This window comes from Hyperolius riggenbachi, chromosome 2 (genome assembly GCF_040937935.1).
Source record: "Hyperolius riggenbachi isolate aHypRig1 chromosome 2, aHypRig1.pri, whole genome shotgun sequence".
Classification (NCBI taxonomy): Eukaryota; Metazoa; Chordata; class Amphibia; order Anura; family Hyperoliidae; genus Hyperolius; species Hyperolius riggenbachi.
In genome coordinates, this window is record NC_090647.1 from 181,678,333 (window position 1) to 181,697,172 (window position 18,840).

The window sequence follows — 18,840 nt, forward strand, 5'->3', positions numbered from 1 at the left end:
ACCAACGCATTTTGCAGGTTAATAGACTTGCTTAACCACTTGAGGACCTAGGGCTTTCTACCCCTTAAGGACCGGCCACTTTTTTTCCATTCAGACCACTGCAGCTTTCACGGTTTATTGCTCGCTCATACAACCTACCACCCAAATGAATTTTGGCTCCTTTTCTTGTCACTAATAAAGCTTTCTTTTGGTGCTATTTGATTGCTCCTGCGATTTTTACTTTTTATTATATTCATCAAAAAAGACATGAATTTTGGCAAAAAAATGATTTTTTTAACTTTCTGTGCTGACATTTTTTAAATAAAGTAAAATTTCTGTATACATGCAGCGCGAAAAATGTGGACAAACATGTTTTTGATAAAAAAAAACCCATTCAGTGTATATTTATTGGTTTGGGTAAAAGTTATAGTGTTTACAAACTATGGTGCAAAAAGTGAATGTTCCCATTTTCAAGCATCTCTGACTTTTCTGACCCCCTGTCATGTTTCATGAGGGGCTAGAATTCCAGGATAGTATAAATACCCCCCAAATGACCCCATTTTGGAAAGAAGACATCCCAAAGTATTCACTGAGAGGCATAGTGAGTTCATAGAAGATATTATTTTTTGTCACAAGTAAGCGGAAAATGACACTTTGTGAGAAAAAAAAAAAAAAAAAAAGTTTCCATTTCTTCTAACTTGCGACAAAAAAAAATGAAATCTGCCACGGACTCACCATGCCCCTCTCTGAATACCTTGAAGGGTCTACTTTCCAAAATGGGATCATTTGTGGGGTGTGTTTACTGTCCTGACATTTTGGGGGGTGCTAAATTGTAAGCACCCCTGTAAAGCCTAAAGGTGCTCATTGGACTTTGGACCCCTTAGCGCAGTTAGGCTGCAAAAAAGTGCCACACATGTGGTATTGCCGTACTCAGGAGAAGTAGTATAATGTGTATTGGGGTGTATTTTTACACATACCCATGCTGGGTGGGAGAAATATCTCTGTAAATGACAATTTGTTAATTTTTTTTACACACAATTGTCCATTTACAGAGATATTTCTCCAACTCAGCATGGGTATGTGTAAAAATACACCACAAAACACATTATACTACTTCTCCTGAGTACGGCGATACCACATGTGTGGCACTTTTTTGCACCCTAACTGCGCTAAAGGGCCCAAAGTCCAATGAGTACCTTTAGGATTTCACAGGTCATTTTGAGAAATTTCGTTTCAAGACTACTCCTCACGGTTTAGGGCCCCTAAAATGCCAGGGCAGTATAGGAACCCCACAAATGACCCCATTTTAGAAAGAGGACACCCCAAGGTATTCCGTTAGTAGTATGGCGAGTTCATAGAAGATTTTATTTTTTTGTCAAAAGTTAGCGGAAATTGATTTTAATTGTGTTTTTTCACAAAGTGTCATTTTCCGCTAACTTTTGACAAAAAATAAAATCTTCTATGAACTCACCATACTCCTAACGGAATACCTTGGGGTGTCTTCTTTCTAAAATGGGGTCATTTGTGGGGTTCCTATACTGCCCTGGCATTTTAGGGGCCCTAAACCGTGAGGAGTAGTCTTGAAACGAAATTTCTCAAAATGACCTGTGAAATCCTAAAGGTACTCATTGGACTTTGGGCCCTTTAGCGCAGTTAGGGTGCAAAAAAGTGCCACACATGTGGTATCGCCGTACTCGGGAGAAGTAGTACAATGTGTTTTGGGGTGTATTTTTACACATACCCATGCTGGGTGGGAGAAATACCTCTGTAAATGGACAATTGTGTGTAAAAAAATCAAAAGATTGTCATTTACAGAGGTATTTCTCCCACCCAGCATGGGTATGTGTAAAAATACACCCCAAAACACATTATACTACTTCTCCCGAGTACGGCGATACCACATGTGTGGCACTTTTTTGCACCCTAACTGCACTAAGGGGCCCAAAGTCCAATGAGTACCTTTAGGATTTCACAGGTCATTTTTGTTTCAAGACTACTCCTCACGGTTTAGGGCCCCTAAAATGCCAGGGCAGTATAGGAACCCCACTAATGACCCCATTTTAGAAAGAAGACACCCCAAGGTATTCCGTTAGGAGTATGGTGAGTTCATAGAAGTTTTTATTTTTTTGTCACAAGTTAGCGGAAATTGATTTTAATAGTTTTTTTTCACAAAGTGTCATTTTCCGCTAACTTGTGACAAAAAATAAAATCTTCTATGAACTCACCATACTCCGTACGGAATACCTTTGGGTGTCTTCTTTCTAGAATGGGGTCATTTGTGGGGTTCCTATACTGCCCTGGCATTTTAGGGGCCCTAAACCGTGAGGAGTAGTCTTGAAACCAAATGTCGCAAAATGACCTGTGAAATCCTAAAGGTACTCATTGGACTTTGGGCCCCTTAGCGTACTTAGGGTGTAAAAAAGTGCCACACATGTGGTACCGCTGTACTCAGGAGAAGTAGTATAATGCGTTTTGGGGTGTATTTTTACACATACCCATGCTAAGTGGGAGAAATATCTCTGTAAATGACAATTGTTTGATTTTTTTACACACAATTGTCCATTTACATAGAAATTTCTCCCACCCAGCATGGGTATGTGTAAAAATACACCCCAAAACACATTATACTACTTTTCCTGAGTACGGCGGTACCACATGTGTGACACTTTTTTGCAGCCTAGGTGCGCTAAGGGGCCCAACGTCCTATTCACAGGTCATTTTGAAGCATTTGTTTTCTAGACTACTCCTCGCGGTTTAGGGCCCCTAAAATGCCAGGGCAGTATAGGAACCCCACAAGTGACCCCATTTTAGAAAGAAGACACCCCAAGGTATTCCGTTAGGTGTATGGCGAGTTCATAGAAGATTTTATTTTTTGTCACAAGTTAGTGAAAAATGACACTTTGTGAAAAAAACCAATAAAAATCAATTTCCGCTAACTTTTGACAAAAAATAAAATCTTCTATGAACTCGTCATACACCTAACATAATACCTTGGGGTGTCTTTTTTCTAAAATGGGGTCACTTGTGGGGTTCCTATACCGCCCTGGCATTTTACAGGCCCAAAACCGTGAGTAGTCTGGAAACCAAATGTCTCAAAATGACTGTTCAGGGGTATAAGCATCTGCAAATTTTGATGACAGGTGGTCTATGAGGGGGCGAATTTTGTGGAACCGGTCATAAGCAGGGTGGCCTTTTAGATGACAGGTTGTATTGGGCCTGATCTGATGGATAGGAGTGCTAGGGGGGTGACAGGAGGTGATTGATGGGTGTCTCAGGGGGTGGTTAGAGGGGAAAATAGATGCAATCCATGCACTGGGGAGGTGATCGGAAGGGGGTCTGAGGGTTTGGCCGAGTGATCAGGAGCCCACACGGGGCAAATTGGGGCCTGATCTGATGGGTAGGTGTGCTAGGGGGTGACAGGAGGTGATTGATGGGTGTCTCAAGGTGTGATTAGAGGGGGGAATAGATGCAAGCAATGCACTGGCGAGGTGATCAGGGCTGGGGTCTGAGGGCATTCTGAGGGTGTGGGCGGGTGATTGAGTGCCCTAGGGGCAGATAGGGGTCTAATCTGATAGGTAGCAGTGACAGGGGGTGATTGATGGGTAATTAGTGGGTGTTTAGGGTAGAGAATAGATGGAAACACTGCGCTTGGGTGGTGATCTGATGTCGGATCTGCGGGCGATCTATTGGTGTGGGTGGGTGATCAGTTTGCCCGCAAGGGGCAGGTTAGGGGCTGATTGATGGGTGGCAGTGACAGCGGGTGATTGATGGGTGGCAGTGACAGGGGGTGATTGATGGGTGGCAGTGACAGGGGGTGATTGATAGGTGATTGACAGGTAATCAGTGGGTTATTACAGGGGAGAACAGATGTAAATATTGCACTGGCGAATTGATAAGGGGGGGTCTGAGGGCAATCTGAGCGTGTAGGCGGGCGATTGGGTGCCCGCAAGGGGCAGATTAGGGTCTGATCTGATAGGTAACAGTGACAGGTGGTGATAGGGAGTGATTGATGGGTGATTGATGGGTAATTAGTGGGTGTTTAGAGGAGAGAATAGATGGAAACACTGCGCTTGGGTGGTGATCTGATGTCGGATCTGCGGGCGATCTATTGGTGTGGGTGGGTGATCAGATTGCCCGCAAGGGGCAGGTTAGGGCTGATTGTTGGGTGGCAGTGAAAGGGGGTGATTGATGGGTGATAGGTGATTGGCAGGTGATTGACAGGTGATCAGTGGGTTATTACAGGGAAGGACAGATGTAATTAATGCACTGGCGAATTGATAAGGGGGGGGGGGGGGGTCTGAGGGCAATCTGAGCGTGTGGGCGGGTGATTGGGTGCCCGCAAGGGGCAGATTAGGGTCTGATCTGATAGGTAACAGTGACAGGTGGTGATAGGGGGTGATTGATGGGTGATTGATGGGTAATTAGTGGGTGTTTAGAGAAGATAACAGATGTAAACGATACATTTGGGAGGTAATCTGACGGCGGGTTTGCGGGCGATCTAATGGTGTGGGTGGGTGATCAGATTGCCCGCAAGGGGCAGGTTAGGGGCTGATTGATGGGTGGCAGTGACAGGGGGTGACAGGGGGTGATTGATGGGTGATAGGTGATTGGCAGGTGATTGACAGGTGATCAGTGGGTTATTACAGGGAAGAACAGATGTAATTAATGCACTGGTGAATTGATAAGGGGGGGTCAGAGGGCAATCTGAGCGTGTGGGCGGGTGATTGGGTGCCCGCAAGGGGCAGATTAGGGTCTGATCTGATAGGTAAAAGTGACAGGTGGTGATAGGGGGTGATTGATGGGTGATTGATGGGTAATTAGTGGGTGTTTAGAGGAGAGAATAGATGTAAACAATGGATTTGGGAGGTGATCTGATGTCGGATCTGTGGGCGATCTATTGGTGTGGGGGGGGTGATCAGATTGCCCGCAAGGGGCAGGTTAGGGGCTGATTGATGGGTGGCAGTGACAGGGGGTGATTGACGGGTGATTGACGGGTGATTGACAGGTGATTGACAGGTGATTGACAGGTGATCAGGGGGATAGATGCATACAGTAAACAGGGGGGGGGGGGGTCTGGGGGGGGGGGGGGGTCTGGGGAGAATCTGAGGGGTGGGGGGTGATCAGGAGGGGGCAGGGAGCAGGGGGGGGATAAAAAAAAAATAGCGTTGACAGATAGTGACAGGAAGTGATTGATGGGTGATTAGGGGGGTGATTGGGTGCAAACAGGGGTCTGGGGGGTGGGGTCTGATGGGTGCTGTGGGCGATCTGGGGCAGGGGGGGGAGAAATCAGTGTGCTTGGGTGCAGACTAGGGTGGCTGCAGCCTGCCCTGGTGGTCCCTCGGACACTGGGACCACCAGGGCAGGAGGCAGCCTGAATAATACAGTTTGTAAACATTACAAAGTGTATTATACACTTTGTATGCGGCGATCGCGGGGTTAACATCCCGCCGGCGCTTCCGTATAGCCGGCGGGATGTTGCGGCGAGCGAGCGGTGACAGGCGCCGGCGGAGGATCGCGTCACAGATGACGCGATCGCTCCACCCATGCCCTTAAATGGACCGCCGCCTCTGTGGGTGAGCCGGTCCTTAAGGGCTCCACTTCCCGGCCGCCTCTGTGCGTTAGGCGGTCGGGAAGTGGTTAATCCTGGGTGCTTAGCATGTGTGTAAACATGTAAAACGATTGTGTTTTAAAGATCCTGTACTGGACTTTAAAGAGAAACTATTAGCAATAGCATGCCCCCCCCCCCCCCCCCCCAAAAAAAAAACCCCACATATGTAAGTAGATAAATGCTTGCTCTACTTACATAACAGATATATTGTAGTTGTCCTCATTTTCCATGCACCTATACGTGATTTGTTGATATCGGTTTACAGAATAAGTGTGGCAGCAGATACACTGAAATGCTAAACAAAGTGTTGCTTTCTCTTAAATGGGTACATTTATCGGGTGTCATAAGTTTGGAGATTCTACCGTTTTTTGCAGAGTAGGGTAGGAAATTGAGGCTGAGGACATTGGCTTCATGAAGGCCGGCTGTAGACTGGATGCAGAGACATGTCTGTCCATCTACAATGTACAGTAAGCTTGTATGCATATTGGGCTTTGGATCTGGGTAAAACAGGCAATCTGTAGAAAGAGATCAGGAAAGAGTCTTTCCCTGCACTAAGGAGGGATGTGACCCAGGATAGGCCTGCTCCCTAGAATGTGCTGATAACTCTATAAAATACACCAGCCCTACAAAACAGGTCAGCACATTTTAAGGTTTGCTTTCGCTTCCAATCACTGTAGTATATCACCTGTATAAATGTCTTGTATTCATTAAGTGGCACTATATCCAATTTATTATACAGCACTGTCCATTATTAGGAGGTACAAATGCGAAATCCTGCATATTATTACACGTACAAATACAAATTATAATACAAGGATAGAAGACTCTGCCCAACTGAGCTTTATTCTCAGAAGAGCTCGTTTTTGTCTTAAAGGGTAACCAAGGTGACATGTGACATGATAAGATAGACTTGGGTATGTACAGTGCTAAGCATACAAATAACTATGCTGTGCTCATTCTCTGGAGCGACAATTTCTCCCCAGTCGGGACCTAGTCGGACTATAGCATAATCCTATAGTAGAATAGTCATAAAACTCTTTCAGTGAAGAAAACAGCTAATGAGTGAGGTGGTAGATAAAAAAAGGGACATTGAAACACTGTATCAGTCATATGATACCGTACATCATCAAACATACTCAATTTATCTTATGCAGAGAAAATAACACTGAGGGATTCTAAAAAAAAAAGTAATGTCTAGGAGTGGGGAGATAGATTCAATTGTTTATCTAATCACTGCTCTCTTTCTATTAAGGTTTCCATTTGTTCATATTATGGATTATCAAAGGAAAAATGGGGCAGCTTTTCCCCCTTGGGATAGAGGAGGCTATAGTGCCTCATGATGTCATATCGCTGTTGAAATGTACGCCTGCTGTGGAGGCAAGTGACACTGTATAGTATCTTCTGAACCTTGACAACACCTCGAGCAGCTGTACAGAAAGTAATCCCAACTAAGTACAGTATGTGTCTTGCTGGATCTTGGTCTAAATATAACTTATATTAAGTATAATTTAAAGCATGTGCCTACAGACAGGAACATGGTGGTGCCATGAGGTCACCCAGTTTCTCCCATTGTGGCAAACCTGTATATTGAGGATGTATTTAAGCGAGGTCTAGACACATTTAAGGAACACCACCACATCTGTGGTTTAGGTATGGGGATAAAACACAAGTTCAGTTTGTGAAGTATGGTCTGGTGTTAGTTGTGGCGCAGTTGTAAAAACATCAAAGCAACAAATGTTGCTTTGAGTAATACCTTAAATGAGTAATCGTACATAATTTTCTTGCAAGCTTTCAAAACATTAAGTTACTTCTTCAGGCATGATACAGAACTAGATCAGAGCCATACAAAAGTGAATGTAACAGACAGAGACACATGATTTTGTACGCTTATTCTGCAATCTAACACCATGTTACGCAGTGTAAAGGTGGCCATACACTGATAGATTTGCAGCAGATTCGACCATCAGATAGATTTCTGTCAGATGCCTGTCAGGTCGAATCTGACAGGAATCTATCTGATGTGTGCCACACACTAGGAACATATTTCCAATAGATTTCAGAATGAAATCTATCTAAATGCTTTATTGGACCATTAGATCCAATGCAACTCTATGGGCCATCGATCTGCTACCAGCAGCAGATCAACCTAGATTTTTCATCCTGTCAGATAGATCAAATCGATCGAAGTGGATCAAAATCGGCCGCAAATTGATAGATTTAATAGAATCAATTTCTGATCGATTCCATAGAATCGATTGATCGCTGAAATCCACCAGGGTATGGGCCCCTTAACAGTGACCATACAGATAGATCCCTCTCAGATCATTATCAGATCAGAGAAGGATCTATCTGATTGAGTCCCTTTGCACAACGTACACAGATTGTCAATAGATTTCAGCATAAAATTGATAAGAAAATCTGTGTGCACTGCCTGCTGGGTCTACTAATCTATTTGTGTGTGTCCTCCTGGCTGTAGAGAGGTTACACTCACCTGTATGCCGCAGCATGTGTTCTCTCCACCCCAGCCGCTTCTCCCTCTCTCTTCTGTCCCGGGGAGCGGAATGGTACCGTGCCAGACCCCTAGCGGCCTCTAGTGTTTGTCATATGAGCTGCTCCAACACTATGGAACTATGCACTATGGAACTCCCTACCTCCACCCATTAGGGCAGCCCCCTCCTTCAACATCTTCAGCAAGGCCCTCAAAACTCACCTTTTCACTCTAGCCTACTACCCCTCACAAGTGCTCTAAACCCGCAGCTGAACTCTGGTCCCCTACCTTTCGTGTCCCTACCTCTCCCTCTAGATTGTAAGCCTTTGGGCAGGGTCGTCCTCCTTTTGTGTCCAACCTGATCATGCACCTCCATTACTGTAAACCCATGCTATGCATCCGAGTGAACCTAACTTGCCTAATCTCCATGCTCCCATCCAGTGACTGACTAAGCATTACCTGGTACTCATACTGTGCTGCGTGATCTGGTCTTTCTTGTATTCCTGTATTGTCATTTTGCTGTATGTAACCCTAAATATTGTCTGTAACCTAAACTAATGTCCAGTGCTGCGTAATATGTTGGCGATTTATAAATACAATAAATAAATAATAAATAAATAAATATGACATACAGCTCCTTGGGAGAAAAGAGACAAGGAGAAACACCGACAGTGGAGAGAAGACATGGGAGAAAGCGCCAGCAAACAGGGGAGAGTAGCTCCACTGCTGCATCGGTTGTCCCGAAATCAAACCCGGCTAGCGACGCGCTCCCAGCCCCCCACCGATCAAATAAAATCTTCTGTCCCATGTGAGTAACTGAATTTATTGATTCCAGTCAAAACTCGATCGACTGAGCATCATTTGTGGCAACAATTTCTAGCAGATTCAAATCTTTGAATTGACCTGATAGCAATGAAAAAAAATGAACTAGTGTATAGCCCCCCTTATCTACTATGTACAGTTAGCCCTTAAAGGGATTACTGTATATTCCTGCGTATAAGACTACTTTTTAACCCTTGAAAATCTTCTGGAAAGTTGGGGGTCCTCTTATACACCGAGTGTCATTGATTCCGGGTGATACGCCCTATCCTGTTACCGCCTCTCAGATCTCCCTGCTGAGGGAGCGCAATCTATTCTTCCATACCGCTCTGATAAACAGGTAGACAAGGAGAGCTGACCAGTCGGATCCACTTTAAGGATATTTGACCAATGCAACAAGTCAAGTGACTATATACTGTTATATATTACTGGGTAACACATACAGTACAGCACCAGTATCTGTTCATACACAGCACCAGTACATGATTTTTTAAATTTTTATTTTAATTTGGTGTGTGTTGGAAGAAGGGTAGTCCTATACGGCGAGTATATCTCAAACTATATTTTAACTGGAAAAGTTTGGGGGTCGTCTTATACGCCCAGTCGTCTTATACGCCGGAATATACGGTACCTGAATCAACATTTGTTAGTATTCCGCTCGCATGGAAAGACACACAAAGTAACACATTGGCCTTGAACATATGACTGAGTCTTGGAAGAGTTCAGTTGTGTTAAGCAATCTGATGCCTTTTAGTGAGTGCAGACTCCAGCAGCAATCAGCAAATTCAGCACTAACAACGGTGAGTCCATGAAGGTGACTTACTACAGGAGAAGTGCACAGAAATAAGGCTGTGTTTGCTTCAAACATCCAGTCACATGCAGAGAACTTCCTGTTTTCAAATGCCTTGCATGTCTGAAAGTAACAACAGCACCTCCTTGTCCTTCTATGCATTTCACCTGTAGTAACATCAATCACCTTAGTCTGCGCAAGTATGCTACAATCCTCTGCAGCCAATAGAGCCTCTATTCATCATAGAGATGAATGGGAGCAGCTCTGCATCCATCAACACCACTCAGCAATGCTGTGGTAAAAGTGCAACAGTAAAAGCTGAGCGCAATTTTACATTTACAAGCAAGGAATAAAAGGCATACTTGCCTGAGGTCAGCTTCTCACAAAAAACAGTAACTAATGACCTTCATGCTACCTGATTACACTCTTTCCTCAGACTTGTTTATACACCACATTCCTACAGTGCACTCAGCTCTGCTGCCTCCTCCTGCATCAAGAACAGGCTCGATTCATGCTGTACATAGCCATGATATACTGTTTACATGAAGTAATGTGCTTTCATTGCTTCTAACCTGCCAGGACAAACAAGACTTTACTGTACCATACTAAAATTAATAGATTTTAACCATAAATGAAATGAATTGTTCAGGCCCATAAAATAATGGAAAGCACACTAAAGTGAAGCTAATATAACAATGGGAAGTAGGCATGATGTGCATAGCTAGCCAGTCAGATGAGTGAAATATGAATTATGACAGGATGCTGTCCTAATGGCACATTATTCTACTCTGTTCAGCCCAAGGTCATCCATTGACAGATGTCCGTGCTTGCAGGAAGAATCTCTGGTGTACCAAATATTGGTTTTAATGACAGCTTTGCTATGTACGTTTTTTAACGAGCTATGCAACCATTTTTGGGCTTAGAAGTGGTTGTGGCAATATGATAGCTTAAAGAGAACCTGTACTGAGTAAAATTATTTAAAATAAACACATGAGGTAACTTCAAATGAACATTACATGGTTACCTTGCCATTAGTTCCTCTCAGAAGCTCACCATTTTCTTCTTATAGTGATCCCTTCCAGTTCTGACAACATTTTGTCAGAACTGAAATATACCAGTTGCTGTCAGTTACAGCTGAGAGGAGAACTGATGTGTCCATGTTTCCCTATGGCTCAAGTGGGCGATGTTACAGTTTAACTGTGTGCTGACCAGAAAGCTGTTATGGTGTAATGGCTATTTTCAAAATGGAGGACAGAGAATTCCATTGATCACAGTGGACAAACAGGACGCAGGAGAGGAAAAATAGATTGAGGAGTAGACTACACAGGAGGTAAGTATGACTTGTGTATGTTTATTTTGACTTTTAATTTTCAGTTCAGGTTTTCTTTAAAGTAAACCTGAGGTGAGAATAATATGGAGGTAGCCATATTTATTTCCTTTTAAGCAATACAGTTGCCTGGCCTACTGATCCTCTGCCTCTAATCCTATAAGCCATAGACCCTGAACAAGCATGCAGCAGATCAGATGTTTCTGACAATACTGTCAGAAATGACAAGATTAGTTGCATGCTTGTTCTGGTGTGATTCAGACACTAATGCAGCCAAACAGGTTGCCTGCTTCAGTTTGCCCTAGGGTCCCGGAGCCCCTTAAACCAGCCCTGCACACCCCCAATGGCCCCCTTGTTTCCTTTCAATGGCACCTGACCAGTTTGGTCCTCGAGTTTTGAGGTGTGTATGTGTAACAGAACATGGTGAGCTCCTGCAGATACAGGGACAGCTCTGTGCACTCTGTAGAACAGGGCATAAAAGTTGACAGTACATAACTATAGTAAATAAAAAGAAATATAAATGAGTGTAGGCGTATTCACAGTGCACTATCTCCAGATTCATACCGGCATTCCACTAAGACGTTTCACAGGACTTTATTAGGAACTCCGAAAGGTGAAAACCTTGAGGGATGTCCTCTTCCTCATTCCCTACACCAATTATCACTGTATTTTCTAATAACTAGTATGAAGCTTTTATTTGTGATATGGCTGGTATTTAATAAGAAGAATATAAAATGGCGCTTTGAGTTGGCATTATACAACTGTAAAAACAATAACTTTGTCACAGTCAGTAAAAAAAGACATGTTTTGGCTTGAAACAAATCTCCACATAATATCTGTTGCCTCTTTTGTTACAGGAGGAGGAAATGACATTCATACAAGCCCACAAACAATGCAAGGAAGGCCACTTGTAGTGGTCAATTATTGTCAGTCCTGAATTCCATTCATTGTTGCATTGTTTATAGCAATTTGTCAAAATAGCTGGTTAACTGTCCAGCAAATTAAGAAAAATGTTCTCACATACAGAATCCGCTGGCATTTTCTACTGAAATGAGCTGTATGTTTACAACCCAGAAAGCAGGAGCGAGCAGCTGAAAAATGTCAACTAACAGTCAAAACCTGTTAGAAGACAGACATTTCTGTTTCTAGGGATATGTTGTAGATGTCTGTCTCACACTGCATACTTCCAGCCCTGCTGCTCTCCATAGTGTCCCCTCCACTGACACACTACAGATCACAATAAAAATCTCTGCTTCCAGCCTCAGCTCCATTCTCTGCATTAAACAACAACTGAAGCAAGAGGGATATGGAGGCTGCCATATTTACTTCCTTTTAAACAATACTAGTTGCCTGGCTATAGTGCTGATCCTTTGCCTCTAATACATTAAGCCCTAGACCCTAAACAAGCATGCAGCAGATCAGATGTTTCTGATATTATTGTCAGATCTGACAAGATTAGCTGCATGCTTGTCTCTGGTGTTGTTCAGACACTACTGCAGTCAAATAGACCAGCAGGGCTGCCAGGAAAATGGTATTGTTTAACAGGAGTTAAATATGGCCAGATTCTTCTCACTTCAGTAGTCCTTAAGTCTGAAGAAGTGGCGACAGAAAATTTCTCTGCAGTGTCTCATTTGGGCCAGACTTGGAGGCTTCTAGCGGAGGAAGGTAGCCCTGAATCTATGCACTCAGGGGCCTGCTACACTGACAGGGTAAACATGGTCTATTTCTTTTCTGACAGATATTTATTTTTAACTTAAAGGGGAATGTTACTGAATATATTGTAATGATTTAGTGTTTGCCTATTGTAACATCGTTTCTCACTCCGTATTTACATTCTGAAATGTATCACAGGTGGCGACATCTTAACTGCTGGCAGGTGCATCACAGAAATGGCGACATCTTCACTGCTGGCAAGTGCATCACTGCAGAATGTTTGTTTAATGTGTGTTCTGAAGCCAGAAGAAATAACACCTGCGCCCATATGCAATTAACTTTTTCTCCTGAGTTTTCTCTTAGGTGATATTTTTAAACTTGTCAGTAAAATGCATTTTAAGCCACCAGAAAACAAGAAAATACTCAAAATAATTTTGATAGTACTTTTTCACCTACTTTACGGTACTTTTTCAGTTAAAAAGTTCTGGAAAGTTATTTTAAATAGAAGATAAAACATTATCTCCTAGGAGCAAACTCAGGAGAAAAAGTCAATTGCATATGAGCCCTGGTCTCCCAGAGTGCACTGGGAGAAGAAATCAGCATAGTAAACAGCTTGGGCTAAACATCACAGGGGCGGGGCTGTGTACCAATAAGCACCAATATGTAGATATAGATAGTGTTCTTGATGCTGAAATCACAATAATTCATGTAAAAGTGGGTATCCTGAGCAATTTACTACATTCTACTATATGCCACTGAAGTTCCATTGTAACTGTCCACTGCTATCAGCAGCTCATACTTAGCATACTTAATTACAACACATATTACTACTTACCATATATACACTGAAAATAGGACAGGCAAATAATAATAATGGCAATTACAATTATTTCCAAGACGTGCATCATGCACTGTTAGTCAGATTTATTAGTACTCCTGTACAGACAGACAAGTATGATGGTATAATGTTCATATTTAGAGTGGTGTCACATCTGCACTTTTAAGACTACCCATTGCAGCCATGGCTTTAAAAATACTCAGTGAAATGTGAATTACTGTATTATAATAGGGGGTCTTTGTCATTGTCTCCATTGTTCTTTCCTAATCACTAGGTTCATCTACGACTTGCTCTAATTAGTATAAAAAGATGTAATGTGACAGAAACAGTAAAGCCTCCAACACATTTCAAACTAATGTCACCCGGTAGGGATCGGGGTACGATTCCATGGGTAATATTTTGTGGAGGAGGCTGTGCAGACAGATCACTAGACTGAAGGCTAGCGATGTGTTATGTTACTATGGTGGGTGGCCAATGTGCAGCGCAGGACGGAGGGGGAGGAGCCCAGGCAAAAGCAACAATAGGGTGAGATGATACGGCATGCTGGATCTCGTGCCACCATGTCGAGATCGCCACACATACACAAGATTCTCAGCAGAGGTGGTCTTTAGCACCCGTGTCAGCTGAGTTTAGGGTTGAGTGTGTACGGATCTTAAAGGGGCACTACAGTGAAAAACTGTAAAATTTAAAATATGTGCAAACATATACAAATAAGTACATTTTTTCCAGAGTAAAATGAGCCATAAATTACTTTTCTCCTATGTTGCTGTCACTTGCAGTAGGTAGCAGAAATCTGACAGAACCAACAGGTTTTGGATTAGTCCATCTCTTCATAGGGGATTCTCAGGGATATATTTATTTTCAAAAGCACTTAGTAAATGGCAGTTGCTCTGTCCAACTGCCCAAAAACTGTGTAGCGAGCAGAGAAGCTGGCCAGCATCATTGTTTAAATCCTTTTTAGGGAATATGTTTATAAAGAATAAAAGCCTTGCTTAGAATCCCCTATGAAGAGATGGACTAATCCAAAACCTGTCACGTCTGTCAGATTTCTACTGCCTACTGTAAGTGACAGCATTATAGGACAAAAGTAATTTATAGCTCATTTTACTCTGGAAAAAATGTATTTCTTATTTATATATGTTAGAACATATTTTACATTTTACAGTTTTTCGCTGTAGTGCCCCTTTAACCCCCTTGCCGGTCCAAATTCCGCGGCAAGGGGGCAGCAGAGCACTTTTTTTTTATTTTTATTTTTTTTTAATCATGTAGCGAGCCCAGGGCTTGCTACATGATAGCCGCGGAGCAGCGGCATCCCCCCACCCACTCCGATCGCCTCCAGCGATCAGAGTAAGCAGGAAATCACGTACAAAACGGGATTTCCTGCTGGGCTTCCCCGGTCGCCATGGCGACAAGCGGGATGACGTCACGACGTCATGGACGTCAGAGGGAATCCCGATCCACCCCTCAGCGCTGCCTGGCACTGATTGGCCAGGCTGCGCAGGGGTCTGGGAAGGGGGGGGGGGGGCGGCTCGGCGAATCGGCGGGTAGCGGCGGCGATCGCGTACCACACGCAACTAGCAAAGTGCTAGCTGCGTGTAGGGAAAAAAAATTTGAAAATCGGCCCAGCGGGGCCTGAGGAATCCTCCTACGCAGGTTACCCCAAGCTGAGCTCGGGATAACCGGCAAGGAGGTTAAGGAAAAGTTTCAAAATACACACTGCAGTGTGCTCACAGCTGTGACCAAGAGAGTAGAACCAATTGGATAGCTGTGGCTTATAGGTCAACCAATAGGATGTGAAGAACAAGAGGATACTGTACTTTCTGGTTAAAAGACTTCCTCATTTGGTACCCGACTATTCTACAGCTTACATTTACCACATAAAATAGAGTGCTATTTGTTAATACCAGCAAAACGTTCTTCAAATGTGGTACCATACTGCACTCAGATAAAGTCAAAACTATTTAGTCTATCTGACATATGGTGTAGCAATAGGGGATGCAGAGATTGTGACTGCACCGGACCCCTGAACCAGAGAGGCCCATCTTCATCCATCTTATTAGCTTTTAATTGGTGCTATGCTGGTAATTAACACCTCTATATGTGCATCAAATAGTACAAATCCTTAAACGGTTTCCTTACTCTAAATATTGTACACCTCTATGACACCAAAGTTGTCCTTGGTAGATTTTGGGGCTCCACATCAATAGAGTACTTGGGGCCCCATGTAAAACTTGCAATGCAAGCCATATGACATATGGCCTTTGAGGGGGCTGCATAAAGGTGCATTGCACCAAACAGGAAATACAATTTTCCATCTTCTGAAGAATATCACTTAAAGGGCCCTTTTCCACTATAGCGTTTGCGATTGCTGAATCGCAAAATCACAAACCGCTAGTGATTTTCCAAATCGCTACGGTTTGCTTTTTAACATAGGAATCGCGGTAGGTCATTTCCACTACCGCGATTCGTTATTTACCTAATCGCGATCGCGCGGCGGAACGATTATTGCCGCGATTTTGCTATGCAGTGTATAGCATAGCAAAATCGCGATCACAAACGTCTGGAAACCGCCGCAAAATTTTGTGCTTTTGCTGAATCGCAATCGCTAGCGTTCAGCGTGAATGCTAGCGATTGCTAGTGGAAAAGGGCCCTCATGCTGTCCATGCTTAGGTTATGTTAAGTCAATTTATACTGAAAAGTGCAGTTAACATGTACTAGTGTGACACACTCATGATAAAAACAGATTTCAGAAAATACACTAGTTTACCGTTAGTCATAGATAATCTTTTGAACATTTTACCATTTCAAAGACCAATTACGGTAATTACTGTGTGACAGACAGGCAGAATTAACAGCCAGCCCCTTGCAGCAGCTCAATGTTGGTTAATCCAGCAGGGCAAGCGAGCCACAACCAGACATACACATCTTACAGGGAGGTGTATGATGGGACGCAGCTGCAGCAGGGCTCACCTCTTGGGGGCATCTCTCTCAGACAGTGGGGCAGCTCGCCCTGAACTCTGGTAAAAACTTTTCAGGAAAGAAGGGGCAGTGAAGGATGAGGGGAGACTGGAGAACGAAGGTTCACTCTCAGTGCGGTTACGTCGTACAATAGGAATAGGGCTAGGTATCAGCAATGACAGAAAACAATATTAACAGCAGGCTTGATAAATATTAACAGGGAAATTTAAGTAGAAACCATGAGCTTCAATATACATTAGCAGTATACACAACATATGAGAGCATTGATATGTCTCTGTACCAATGTGTTCTTTGTAAAGTATTATACACTGATCAGCCAAAACACTGCCTTCTGGATATTGTGTAGGTCAAGCCTGTGCTGCCAACAGCTCCTGACGCTTTGAGGTATGGAGTCCACAAGACCTGTGAAGGTGTCCTGTGGTATCTGGCTATAAGATGTTAGCAGCAGAGCTTTTGCATTCTCTGTCATCCGGGAATACTGTTACCATGAAGGGGCCAATGAGTAAGTAGGTGGTAAGTGTAACGTGACATCCACAAGAACTGAAGGAAAGCGTAATTTGTCAGACCAGGACTCCTATTGATCCTCGATTCAGTTCTAATGCTCACATGCCCATCTTAGGCTCATTTTGCAATGGACAGGGGTCAGCATGGGTACTCTGACTGGTCTGCAGCTTCTCAGTGCCATACACGGCAGGCTTTGATTCACTGTGTAATCTGACACTTTTTTTTCCCTGGGTAGCATTAGGTTATAGACCCGTTACAGCGACTCTTTTGTGGGACTGACCCAGCCTTAATTTGCTCCCCATGTGTATCAGTGAAACTTGGGCACCCATGACCCTGTTACCAGTTCACAGGTTGTCCTTTTTGGACCTTTTTCAGTAAGAATTAAGAAGTAAGCCACTGGATACTGAGAACAGCCCACAAGACTTGCTATCTCGAGTATGCTCTATTATAGTAATCTAGCCATTATAATTTGACCCTTGGAGAGTCACTCGGGTTCTTACATTTGTCCATTTTTTCCTGCTTCCAACACATCACCCTGAAAAACGGACAGTTTCTGCCCAATACATCCCATCCCTTGACAATTGCCACTATAACAAGATCATCTTCCCATCACTCATCAGTGGCTTTAATTTTGTAGCTGATCTGTGTATAATAAGATACATTTCTGAAAAAAAAACAAGATAAAAGATAAAAGACTGGGGCAGATTATAATGTTTAAATAAGGCATAAAGATCTGACAAGTACTGCCTGCATACAGTATGTTATCATGTTGTGTGTGTTCCTGTTATAAAGACTCTCAGCAGAAATAGCTGGCCCTGATGGAAATAGCAGCCTGGAACAGTTGGACAAAACACAGAAAACTAACAGCTAAAGTAGCGCCTGTTCCTTGACACTGGGGTAAATACTATAGGACTAGATCACATATTTTGTTTTGCACACTTCTGGATCAGAACTTCTAACACCTAAAAGAAAGATGCAGTTCACAAACCCACGTCTTTTTTTAACCCGGTTAACATTGAAAATGCGTAACACATTGTATATCCTCCTTGTTTTTCTAGATAAGAAAGGTCAGTAAACCTTTAACAGGAAGTTGTATGATGACCAACACATACATGTAATACATCTGACTGCTCTGCAGAACTTGAGACATCTGGTACTAACTAAAGCTGTAGGCCATTTTTAGATTGTAAGCTCATCTTTGCTGTCCATGTGCTGCCTCAACTTTATTGCTTGTAGTAGTGCTATGTATGAACTATGTACAGGGTATTTGCATTACCCACATACAGTACATATGTATATATCTACATCTGTACAGTGCCATGGCACATGACTGTGCTAAAAAAAACAATAAACTATGGTATACTATAGAACCAGCCATCTTACGGTAAGAGGGGCTTCCCAGAGAGTACAATGATATTTTCTATGGGTACTTTCTAACCTTGCAGCACTAGAATCTAGCATATTATTCAGATTCTCAACAGTAACATCACCTGCATGAAGTATGTAATGCGCTATTTGTGCTTGTACAGTTTTCCTCCCCATAATCCAAAAACTTGATCAAAACTGCCTGTGCTGGATCTGTTTAACATCAGGTTTTCAACCCATTTAAGCAAATCTGTTTTAAATGATTAAATATGTTCTTCTGAGCTGCAAAATAGAGTGTGCACTGTGGAAATTACTAATTCCTATAAAAAAAACCCTATAAGCTATACAATTTGATTAATTACAGAAATGTTTGAGTTGATAAGAACATCAAACCAAACAAATTGAGCAAAAAAAAAAAAATGTTTCAAAAAATTGATGTATTTCAGTCAAAATAGCATTTAGGCCCAAACTTTCAAAGCTTAAGGTTTAC

General features: G+C 42.9%; 1 protein-coding gene across 4 annotated transcripts in view; it reads right to left on the minus strand.

Annotated features, from left to right (window-relative positions):
• Positions 1 to 18,840, minus strand: part of TBC1D4 (TBC1 domain family member 4) — a 215,315-nt gene that overhangs the window by 31,617 nt on the left and 164,858 nt on the right. For 3 of the 4 annotated variants that reach the window (XM_068267859.1, XM_068267862.1, XM_068267861.1), the window contains one exon: positions 16,473 to 16,622. The exons of the other annotated variant lie outside the window; for it this stretch is intronic. In XM_068267859.1, coding sequence (XP_068123960.1) covers positions 16,473 to 16,622 — 150 coding nt within the window. The remainder of the gene's footprint in view (positions 1 to 16,472; positions 16,623 to 18,840) is intronic. 4 annotated transcript variants of the gene reach the window in all.